The following is a 12680-nucleotide window of genomic DNA, read 5'->3' as shown; positions in this document are numbered from 1 at the left end:
TTTTTGAAGAATAATTCTGAGCCCCTCTTGAGTCTTGCAAATTTTCAACTTTTAAAGAACAGGTTCTGACAAGGGAACCTCTTGAGGTGTCACACTCCGATTTGAACGGGACCGCGATTTTTGGAAAGAGCATAGTCGACAATCCCCTAAACCAAATTTTCAGCTGCCCAAGTTCATTTTTCGATTTTTGGCGAATTTTTAAAACTTCAAAATTGACAGTTTTTGGTGATTTTTGCTTTCTTTTGAAAAAGTACGTACTTGATCAATAAAAATGATCAAAATGAGTCCCAAAACTAATATTAAGTACCCAAATCCAAATTTCACCATTTTCAGTCATTCTGGAGCTTCCAGTGCGATTTTTCAATTTCTCCAGAATTTTGAATTCGCTCCAGAAGGCGTGAATATGAAGTTGGGCAGCTAAAAATCGAGTTGTCTATATTACACTCGATCTGTTTAACGAGGTTATCTACATTTGAGCCGATTTTGAGAGTGACACCGCAAAAGTGGCTTTTTGGCCAGCTTTTTTCAAAATTGAAAAAATCTAAAAAATCAAAAATTTCCCCGTTTGTGTGGAAATTTTCGAAATTTACGCGAATCGCTGTATATTGGTGGGGATGGAATTCATAAGGGTTGAAAACCAGTGTTGCCTGTTGCCATCTCAATTTTTTCTCCTGCCAGACGAAAGGGTGTTTTAAAAAAACGGTCTTTTTTGCGAGTGCACAACTTACGATTCACCTTTGAATTTTTGATACCTACCTGGTTTAAAAATGGAGTTTTTTGCTTATTTGTTCACTCACTGTGTAAGTTCACGAACAAAGTTTTCATTCAAAGTTCAGTTCGCAAGTAAACTCAATTCATCAAAGTTAATTTTTCTTATCAGAATACTACGGAATATGGCGAGTATCAAAAATAACGCCACTTTTATGCATTGCAGGTTGAGTAGGTTCAGGAAGTTATCTCAAATTATGAATCATCATTTCATCAATTCGAAGATAATTAATCCGTTGACATAACTAAGTATACGTAAAAAATGAAAATAACTGACTAAAAATTCAAAATTATTGTAGAAAAATTTTACAATAGGTAAAAATACGAGTAAAAACCATCTATCTAAAAACTAAAAAAACGATAGGATAAAAAAGAAAACCGATACAATAAAATAAGAACTGACTAAACAAACAATAGGTAACAAAGTTTGAAAAATTCGGCTTTCTCGAGTTATTATTACAATACTTTCATTTCAGCTAACTTTGCTGCGAGGTCATCATCTTTCGATTGTTTATCACCGTCGTCGGCTCGATTTTCGGAACCTTTGCCTTCTGATTCCGTTACTGAACTTTTTCCAAAAGCTGGACCGAGGACATTTTTCATTTGATTGAATATTTCAATCGATTTTTCCTGCGGCAGAAATTATACGTCAAATATCAAAACAACCAGCCATTTGAAGCAATGCATCCACTCAATTGATCGTAAATCGTAATCGTATACTTACGTTATTTTCACACAATTCTTCGACGCTTTTCTTTTCGATCATTTCCTTGAATTTAATTTGAAACAGCTTCGCTTCGAATTTCAAATAAACCAAGTCCTGCGAAAAGATCGGCACGAATTCATGATTTAGATTACGTAGGTATGTATTTGTATAGTCGCGGGGAGCCCGCTTAAGATCTATTACACCCCCCCCCCCGTGCTGATCTACCGGGACAACTTTTTTCTTAAAGGGGGAGTCCTAACGAACATTTCTAGCCCTTATACTCGAAAAAAGTGGCCCTACTTACAAAGTGGCTCGATTTTTGTGAATTTTTGAAAATCAAATTTAGGCCAAAAATGAGGGAAAAAACCAAAATTTTACCAAATTGACCAAGAGAGCTGAAATTTGGGATATAACCATATTTTCGACATGCGAAATCGATTGGAAACTGTTTCAAACCGTTTTGAGCAGTTCTGGAGCCTCCAGCAGATTTTTGAAACTCGAAATTTCCACAAAATTTCATCAAAATGGAGTTGGAAAGTTGAAATTTATTCTGCAAACTAATTTCAATGCGCTACGAAGTCAACTGCAGGTAAATTTCAAGTCGTTTTGGAGCCTCCAGCAACTTTTTGAAAATTACTGGAGCCTCTAGTAGATTTTTGAAACTTGAAATTCAATTCCCGCAACATTTTACCAAATGGAGTTGGCAAGCTGAAATTTACTTCGCAAACTAATTTCAATGCGATATGAAGTCGACTACGTGGTGGTTTCAAATCGCACCTCGAGAATAATAAGGTCACATCTCAAAAAAAATTGATTTTGATGTTTTTGCATTTTTGGGGTTTGTGTGACCCCCCCCCCCCCACAACCAAAAATAACACTTTGAGTTGGGTACATTATCTAGATCTTTAAAAAACGCAAATGGCCTAACTCAAAATCTCAACAACATTGCAAGTTGTTTGGAGTTAAAAGGGTACATCTCAAAAAACTCCACCTTTTTTGAGCAAATTTTGTACATACAAAGTGTTAACGAATAGTTTTGATTGTTTTGAATGTTTGTCAGTTAGAAATAGTCACAAGGAGTGCATTTTTTATTGGTTTGTACCAAATGGAAAATTTTTTTTAAATTGATCACTTTTCAGGAATTTGCACATATAATGAAATTTTTGTTTTTTGAGAAAAACTCAAAAACTAAGCACTCTAGAAAAAAACTAACGACATCATGTCGATTGGAAATTTAATTCTCTACAACTTTGTTATCATGGAATTTTTTTTGGACGCTTCCTTTCGCCTCCACATCAACTTTAATGAAAGGTTATAACTCAAAATGTTTTCCAAACATTGAAATATTTCCTCTTTAAGATTTTATTTTTCAAATTATTCTTATGCTAAATGAAGGTAAGATACCCAATCTTTAAAATGAGATGCTATTCATTCCTCAAATTATAAGCTGATGAAAATAATGTATTAATGTATCAAGTTTTTTAAAAAAAGAAAATCGCTCTCCTGTAAAATTTTACTTTTTTGAGATGTGACCTTATTACTCCCGAGGTGCGAAATGGTTTTGAAGCTTTCAGCTACTTTTTGAAAATTTCAATTTTCCAAAAAGCGTCATACGACCTTTCAAAAAGTCGCTGGAGGCTCTAAAGCGACTTGAAATCCACCAGCAGTCGACTTCGTATTGTATTGAAATTAGTTTGCAGAATGAATTTCGACTTTCCATCTCCGTTTGATGAAATTTTGGAGAAATTTCAAGTTTCAAAAATCTGCTGGAGGCTCCAATAATTTTCAAAAAATCGCTAGAGGCTTCAAAACGACTTTAAATTCCCTCGCAATTGACTTTGTAGCGAATTGAAATCAGTTTGAGGAGTAAATTTCGGTTATCCAACTCCATTTGATGAAATTTTGAGGGAATTTCGAGTTCTAAAAATCTGCTGGAGGCTCCAGAACTGCTCAAAACGGTTTGAAACAGTTTCCAATCGATTTGGCATGTCGAAAATAGGGTTATATCCCAGATTTCAGCTCTCTTGGTCAATTTGGTAAAATTTTGATTTTTTCCCTCATTTTTGACCTGAATTTGATTTTCAAAAATTCACCAAAAATCGAAAAACGCACTTTAGCACTTAAAATTTTGACAGGTGATAAATTTTTGCATGATCTTTCGATCTACTTTTGTACGATTTGAAAAATTTTGTGCAAGTCCTAGTTGGAACGCAAAATCTGTGATTTCTGCTGACCTGTCAATCAAAATGGTCGCCATTTTGTAAGTAGGCCACTTTATTTTCTGAGTACAAGGGCTAGAAATGTTCCTTAGGACTCCCCCTTTAAGAAAAAACTCCCCGACTATTACTTTTAAGCTTTTAAATAATAAACAACATAGCGGAATATTATTCAAACGTTTTCAGGAAAAAGAAAATAGTCCGATTAAAATTTTTTAAAACATTTTTGAACAATTTTGAGCCCAAAATTGGGTCATAATTTTCGAAAATTTTAAAAAAAAGTGTCACACGACCACACGACCAGTCGACCAATCAAAATGGTTAAAATATTGTGCGACAAATTGAAATATTTTTTGAAGAAAATGAATTTTGAGCTAGAAGTTCCAAGACTCATCAGACAAAGTTGGAATTTTGGCTGAAAACCAAAAATTTGCATCACAATTTTTTTGATCAGTTTTGAAAAATGTTGGCATCAAAATGAAATCATGATTTTTGGGGCTTCTGAAAAAATGAAATGCGATTGCAACTCCAAAATCAGGTTATGATGTTTAGGATTTTCGAACAAAATTTTTGTTAAAATTTTTTTGAGCAGTTTTGAAGATTTTTGAAGCCAACTTGAGATTATGACTTGTCAGACTTTTGAAGAAAGTGTCATGCAATCTATCAATATGAGTCAAAATTTCAGCATAAAATCAAAAATTTTTATGAGAACTTCTTTCGAGCAATTTTGAAACATTCTGAGTTCATTAATTGGTCGAGATTTTCGATAAAAGTGTCACAAGAGCCATCAAAATTCAAAATGGCCAATAGTCAACATTTCGGCAAAAAATTTGCCAATTTCCATTGAAAATTTTTTTAAGCAGTTTTGAAATTTGAAAAATTCTGACGTCGAAATGAAATCATGATTTTTGGGACTTTTGAAAAAGTGTTACTCGGCATATCAAATAGGGTTGAATTTTTTCCAGATGATCAGAAATTTCCACCAAATTTTTTTTTTTTTGAACTCTTGAAGAATTTTGATCGCAAAACTAGATTTTGAAAAATATGTCACACCTATCAAAATGGGTTAAAATTTCGCGAGAGATTTAAACATTTCGACGATGGGTCATGCATGGTTTTCGAAATTTTTAAAAATGGCTTCTTGCAACCTATCGAAAATGGTTCAACTAATACCTACCAGGAGGAAAAATCAAACAAAAATTCCCACCAAAACTTTTTTGAGCCATTTTGAACACTTTTGAGAGCGAAACGTGGTAAATTTTCCAAGATAGAAATGAAAAAGTATCCTGCAGGCCGCAGCCCATCCAAATGAGCCAGTACATGAAAAGAAATGCTGTACTAATTTCCTAGAAATCTCAACAATTACCCAATTGTGGGCTCAATATTCTTCCAAAATGCTCAATGATCATTTTCGTTGAAAAATTTGTATTTATCGCAAAATTTAATCTCATTTTGTAAGATCATATGACTCATGTGGCACTTTAGCAGAAATTTCCGAAAATCATGGCCTCATTTTCGACTCACATGACGTGACAGCTATTTAAAAAACTCCGGAAACATGATTAAGTCCATTATAACCCCTAAAATCCTACTGAAAATCTGAAATAACATTTTCGTTGTTATTTTGAATTTCTCGCGAAATTTCTACTCATTTTGATAGGTCACCCCGAAGATTCTTCAAAACGTACTCAAAACATTTTTAATGGAAAATGTTTGATCGTCTGCCAAAATTTTAACCCACTTTGATGGGTCACATGCCACCTTTTTCAATGATCCCAAATAACATGATCGTACCCTCCCCCCCCCTTGATATCGGACACCTGCGAAAATCCAAAATGAGTCTTTTCTCACCTTTTCAGACCCCTAACAAAAATCCAACTTAATTTTTTGGGCCTTAAAATCGATTTATAGAGCACGTTTGGCTGGTAGGACTGTAGGCTAATAAAGAAAGATAGGTAGGTGGACTAAAACATAAAGTAAAACAGGTTCTTACGCTGGAAAGAGGCACCGGATATCCAACTGCAGCCATTAACGTGACAACGAACGTAAAAGTTCTTATCACACAAATGCTAATATGAGTACATCTTGGATTATGAACGCCATAATCCAAACTGTTCAATTTCTCCCTGCTGTACAACGAGTAGGTAGCTAAAGTTGCAATCACCGCATTTAGTTCGTCTTCATCGACGAATTTTTGTTCCTACATTGTCAAAAGGCATAATGCACGAGTTAATTTATCGCCTGAATATCCTTACTCACAACCATTCGATTCGAATGGCATGGCAGATAAATTGAAATACTCACGATAAGATAAAATAAAGTCGCTGAAACAGCTACCAAATCAGCAGTCAACAGACGCCAATCATCGATCGAGATAAGGTTCGGGGAAATACACCACAAGAATAATTTCCATTTAATTTCGCTGAGTTCGTCCTTATTCTTATCATCGCTCCATAATCGAAGCAGTCCCGGGTGTTCAACTAAAAAAAAATCGATAACGAACAAATAACACTGGATGATCTAACGATAGGGGGAAAATAATATTCTTACCAGTTGGTATTGTAGGTTTAACGAGTACTGGCTGCTGATAACTCAACGTATGCTCAGCGCACCATTCTTCAATTTTCACATCGCTCAAAGGCTCGTATTCGTACATTAAAATTCCATACATTCGTTGTCTAAACACTCGTGTAACCACAGCACTCGGTATTTGCTCGCTGAATGGTTTTCTAAGGTCTTCGAACGCTACACCGAGCTCGAAAAATTGATCTTTTAAAATACCCCAAATGTAAGACGGTGCGATGGTATTTCTATGTCGGTCTCGAGCTGCGTTCAATATTTCGGACCATTTAGTTGACGGATTTGTTAGCTCTGCGAATCATTGACACGATATAAGATACTATGTACATATCTATTTGGTTCGTCTAATTCAGAAATACATATCTAATGAATTACTTACCAGGATCATCACATTTCTTTTGCAACAGATAACCGTTGTACGAACTTTTCACCAAATCTAACGCTGATCTATTTGTATTTCCGAATATCTTCAAGCAGATGGTTTCCAATACGTTGTCGATCGACTGGTTGGATAGTGAATTGATATATTGACCAATGGCAGGCATGAGGACGTTATATCCAGGTCTTCTTCCGCGTCGTACACCACATAGCGAACGATGTACACTCTGTAATATAAGATAATCTTCAGTCTACCATTCACTATGAATTATTACAGCTTTGGTTATCATATTTATGGTACACATAAGCTACCTTCAAGGTTTCAAAATCGATATAGTCGTTTCCAGCCATGATTGCAAATACAGGTAACTGATCAGTTCTGATTTTCAAACTAGACGCCAATGCTTCTCCATCATACAGCAGAGTGGTCATTCTGTTTTGGTTGAATTTTCTCGACGATAAAACCTTGCATTTGTTGATATCGCTCACGATGAAATCAGTATCCTGGGTGAAAATCGCCATACATTCGTTCTCATGCACATAAGCGAGTATTTCTTCATCGCACTCTTCGATCGTCATATAAACCTGTAAATATAAAATGGCAATCATCATCGAGTCGTATAACCGCTCGTGGTGGTATCGCGTACAAATCAACGCGTACCCTTATGCCGAATTGGGTATTTGGGCTAACATCCTTTATGTTGGTGTTGCCTCTATCGCGTTGATGACGTATCTCATGGGAATTTATTTTTGAGCTTCCACTAGTAGTTTCCCGTTGCTTACTAGTGACATCTACACAAGCACCTTGGAGCTAGCCGGGTAGTTTAGAGACCCTGAGCTCCTCAGTGTTGACCTCTATAGACGCTCGAACCAGTTTCAGCTTTTTGATTCTGCTAACAGATGACGTGCATTATCTGTTAGCTCGGCTAATAACTGGTAGTCCCCCAGTACTTGGCGTGTAATGTTGATAATTGCACGAAAGATTTTTAATTACACGCACAAGCTTGCCTCTGTAGCTGGGTTTGAACCCGGTACCTCGTGAACGGAGGTCCGCGGCTCTACCTACTACGCCACCGAGGGACAAAATGGCAATATATAGGTGTAATTAAGTTGAAGCAGAAACCATCCATTCCCTCGAAAACATACCTACGATCTTACCTCGCAATTTAAAACATGTTTCAATAACATCGATGTAATTACACCCATCGACGGCGGCAACGATTCGTATTCATCTGGAATATACTTCGTACGCGATCCTTTCTTGAGAAGATCGCACAATTCCAGAGTATTTTTCAGATTCTTCGTCTTACGACTCAGCCACCTATTCCTTTTCTTCTCAACGGTCACTCCACCGATGAAAAAGACTAACTTCACACCGATTTTCTGAAAGGAATCGATGAATGTTCGTAGACGATGCAAGTACTCTTGTATTTCGTATCCGATAACCCAGTCCAGATTTTTGCACCATGGCCAATAAAACGTCTGGGTGTCCAATACTATAACTGCATCTTTTCCGGTTTCGTTTCTGTGCATGAATAAAGCAGTGATTTTTGATTAGGTACGAAGAAAAATGGCAACGTGATATTGAAAAACACGATATACTTACTTATACTTTTTAGCTAGTTCGGTGATATTGACAGTACGACAAGCTGAGGGACAATACTCTTCCAAAAACGTCTGCAATCCTCGAACACCCATCGTAAGATAATTCCAAGTTCAGTTCGAATACTCGCGATTGATTAGTAATAGTAAAACAATTAAACAGAAGAAAGACGTATGAAAATAATGCTAGATGTTCGTTTGACAGATTGAAACGTGGTCGAGCGGTCGAGCTGAGTTAGGTAGACCGAATGACTGCACACACTGATGGTCTAGCTTAATAATCTAAATCCACCATGAACAAAATGGAAACGTCACGTTTTATGTCCGTACAATTCCTCGAATTTATTCTGACTCATCCAAATTCCAAGTTCTTAGTCCAACTAGCTCACACTCTGTAGGTAGTAGGTACCATATTATGGTACATTTATCAATTATCAACCTATTAAGTTTGAATGATTTTAGCTAAATTTTTACAAACAATTCATATTTAATTACTACTGATAATGATATTTCTGGTTAGTTTGTTGAATAATTACTGATTCTATAATGCTTAAGTATTTACAATTCTTGGAATTGAAAATTATGGGTTGAAGTATTTCTCATAGCGTTGGCCATTTTGATTAATTTTTCATATTGGTTCCTCTGACTGTGTTCCTGTTCTTTCTTTATTCTCTGAAGTTTTCATTTTTCAATTTTTCATCATCAATGGAATAACTGTTGTACCAAATGGCAACACTGTTCTATACCTCTAAGTAGTTTCTCATTCTCTGTACCTACAATGTATCTGTACGATTAATATGTAATACAACGTTCTCGTATACGGTACTTTATCTACTTTATTTCTCGTGTACATATCTCATGGTTACTTTTGCACAACAAAGGTTATGGGCCCAGAGTAACGTTTATTTTGTGTGTTCTAGTCAAAGTTTTAATTTTTTATATCAAGCCCAATTTTGTTTCTATTTTGTTTCCGTTTTGTATACTGTCTTAATTAATTTTTTCGTGTCGCGATCAAGTTACCTTTTGTCATCATGTTTGATCCTGCCAACGTCACATATACTGGCATTAGACCATTTGATGGAACAAATTACGACACATGGAAAACTCGAATGTTAATTCTATTGAAGAAAGAAAATGTACTTGATATTGTTCTCCAACCTATTCCAAGTGTTGCCATTCGTACCGAAGCTTGGATCACTAGTGACGATTCGTGTTTACAATTGATCGTCGCTCATCTTGCCCAAAATATGACCCATATAATTCATGGAAAGAATCACGCGAAATTGTTATGGGATGCTTTGGAAACAAATTACCAAAGCAAGTCGGATGCCCGTATGTCTGCTCTTCGTGACGAATTATATGCATATCGTTACAAAGGTAAAACTTGTGAAGATCTCCGTTCCTATATCGTACAATTCAGATCAACGGCAAATAGATTACGCGAACTCAACGATTCTACCCCAGACAGACAGTTTATCTTGCAGTTACTTCGATCACTACCGATACTATTCCTCCCAATTCGAGCTAATATTGAAAGCCATATCGCCGACTATGATTGGGATAAAGCAACGTCTACGATTTCCGATTATCAACTTTCTGCTTCTCAAGTTTCTGAACCTACCGCATCAACGACTGATCCTAGTGAAAAATTCAAAGATGAGACTCCTGTTTCCAGCGCATTATACGCTCCAAATTCGTCTCGAGGTAATTTCCGAGGTCGTGGACGTGGTAGAGGTAATTTTAGAAATTCGAATTCGAATACTTATAATGCTAATGCTAATGGTAATAATAATAGTGGTAGTAACGGTAGCTCTGGTAATAATCGTCGTAATGTTAGGTGTAATTATTGCAAGAAACATGGTCATATTAAAAGTGATTGCTTTAAGCTTAAGAATAAGAAAGGTAGTGCAAACCTAAGTCACGCTGATACTGAAAATTTCAACGAATTCGCCTTTTTGTCTGTTAGTAATAATTCTGATTTTGGCTCTTGTAATGGAAAAATATCAGGCGCTCTTGATAGTGGTGCAACGCGCCATATGATAAATCGTGATATTTTGCAAAATTCTATTACTCTTCGTGTTCCGATGAATGTCACGATAGCAGAGGCTGGTAGAAGTTTAAAAGCGACTAAAGTAGGTACTTTACGTGTTAAGACAGATAAGGGTTTTGTTTGTGTTTTTAAAAATGTTTATTATGTGCCGAAATTAGTTCATACGTTATTCTCTGTTCGATGTATTGAAAAGTCTGGATTTACTGTCACTTTTAAGAATGATACGCCTACGATTTCGAAAAATACCACAGTGTTAGCTACTGGTACATTGATTAATGATTTGTATATTATGGATTTTGAGCTTATTGATAACCCTAGCGGTGCTTTGTTAACTGTTCCGCCTAGTGCGGACTTGTGGCATCTTCGTTTAGGTCATCCAGGTCAATCTGAGATGAAATTAGTTTCCAAACAGGGTGTCTTTAGTGAAGAGCTCTTACAATCATTATCAACGTGTGATGAATGTCAAGTTTCAAAACAGTCCCGAAGACCACGTTCTTCTTTACCAAAATCAGATACATCGTACACTCGTGCAAATAGCCTTTTGTTTAGAATCCATTCGGATGTTTGTGAAATAACTGGTTCTCCTATTGCGGAAAAATACTTTGTAACCTTTATTGACGAATTTAGCAATTTTGTTTATGTGTACACGATGAAGAATAAGTCCGAAACGTTGTCAAAGTTCAAAGAGTATGTTGCATTAGCTGAGAATACTTTGAATACGAGAGTCAAGAGGTTAAGGAGTGATAATGGTGGTGAGTATATTTCGGAAGAGTTCAAGAATTTCTGTAAAGAAAAAGGTATCTTTCATGAATTTACAACGGCCTATTCACCTGAAAGTAATGGTAAATGCGAGAGATTAAATCGTACCTTGTGTGAGCGTGCTCGAGCAGTTTTGAAAAGTGCATGTTTAGATAAGAAATTCTGGCCGTATGCTCTTCGTTATGTAGTTTACTCTTTCAATAGGATTCCGAAACATAATCAAGTTCCTGCCAAACTTTGGTACGGAAAATTTCCTGATTATTCTAAACTAAAGCCTTTTGGTTGTGTTGGTTTTGTTCGTATTCCAGATATCAAAAGAGATGGAAAGTTAGACGATAAAGGAAAGAAATGTTGTTTCATCGGATATTCTCCTAACGGTTTTTGCATGTACGATTTTAGTGAAAATAAAAAGGAGATAACGAGTGATGTAGATTTTTATGAGACGCGTGTGTACATGAAAGATAACGAAACGCGCGTGTATATGAGAGATAAAGATTCTCCTGATGTGAGCGATGTTCCTACATCTGTCTCATCGTCCTCGACTGTAAGCGATGTACCAACATCTACACCATCGTCTTCGAATATACCTCCTTCATCCAACATTAATCCCCTCGCACCTCCTCAACCTACTACGTTCTCTTTATCTAACCGTCCGAGACGTAACGTGAGAACTCCGTCCTATTTGAATGATTATCAACTTAATCTTTGTGCCCTATCTTCTGAAGGTTTGTCTTATGATGAGGTTTTGCAAGCGGAGGATTCGGAAGAATGGAACTTAGCAATTAATAAAGAGATTGATTCGATGGAGAGACTTCATGTGTGGGAAGTAACAGATAAACCGGAAAATGCTCACTTGATCGATACTACATGGGTATTTAAAAAGAAAGGTAATAATGTATACAGAGCTCGACTTGTCGCTAGAGGTTTCTTGCAACGACCAGGTATTGATTTTCATGATATTTATTCACCTGTCGCTCGTTTAGTTACGGTTCGAGTATTATTAGCGCTTGTTTTGAAATTGAATTGGTTCACTCGTCATGTTGATATTGATACGGCTTTTCTGTACGGTTCTTTGAAAGAAACGATATTTATTAATATACCTCGTGGCCATCCTTTGTATGGTACTCCTCAAGCCGAAGGTTTATGTTTACGTTTGTTTAAAACCATTTATGGTTTACGTCAATCTTCTAGAGAATGGTATGAGGAATTGAAAGATTATTTAGAGTCGTTAGGTTTGAACCATTCAAGTGCCGATTATTGTCTGTATTATGATCTTGATTTAATACTTGTCGTATTCGTAGACGATTTATTTATTGCTGGTCGATCAATTGAAATAATTGATAATTTCGTATCTCGTTTATTGTCAAAATTTAATCTCAAAGACCTTGGTCAATTGTCGAAGTTTCTGAACTTGGGTATCGAGTATGATCGTGAAAATAAGTTATTGTTTGTTGATCAACGTGATTTGATAGAAAAGGTACTGCGAGAATACGGTATGCAGGATTGCTATATCATGAAACAACCTGTGGAAAACAAGTTGTATGCCGTATTGGATAATTTAGATGGGCCACTTATCTCGGATAATTCTTACAAATCGCTTCTAGGAAGTCTAATGTACATT

The 12680-nt window shown here is 36.1% G+C and overlaps 1 protein-coding gene across 1 annotated transcript; it reads right to left on the bottom strand.

Moving 5' to 3' along the window:
- Positions 1-1041: 1041 nt before the first annotated feature.
- LOC135846428 (constitutive coactivator of peroxisome proliferator-activated receptor gamma-like) lies at positions 1042-8597 on the bottom strand. The gene is made up of 9 exons (XM_065365519.1): positions 8255-8597; positions 7807-8173; positions 6961-7233; positions 6650-6875; positions 6241-6561; positions 5995-6170; positions 5684-5890; positions 1493-1588; positions 1042-1398 (listed from the first exon to the last, which is right to left on the bottom strand). The coding sequence occupies exons 1-9, from the start codon at positions 8344-8346 to the stop codon at positions 1225-1227; spliced, it is 1932 nt and encodes a 643-aa protein (XP_065221591.1). The 5' UTR covers positions 8347-8597; the 3' UTR covers positions 1042-1224.
- Positions 8598-12680: the final 4083 nt, after the last annotated feature.

This window comes from Planococcus citri, chromosome 1 (assembly GCF_950023065.1).
Source record: "Planococcus citri chromosome 1, ihPlaCitr1.1, whole genome shotgun sequence".
Taxonomy (NCBI): Eukaryota; Metazoa; Arthropoda; class Insecta; order Hemiptera; family Pseudococcidae; genus Planococcus; species Planococcus citri.
Note: the sequence above shows the minus strand (reverse complement) of the source record. Positions and strands in the feature narration are given on the sequence as shown.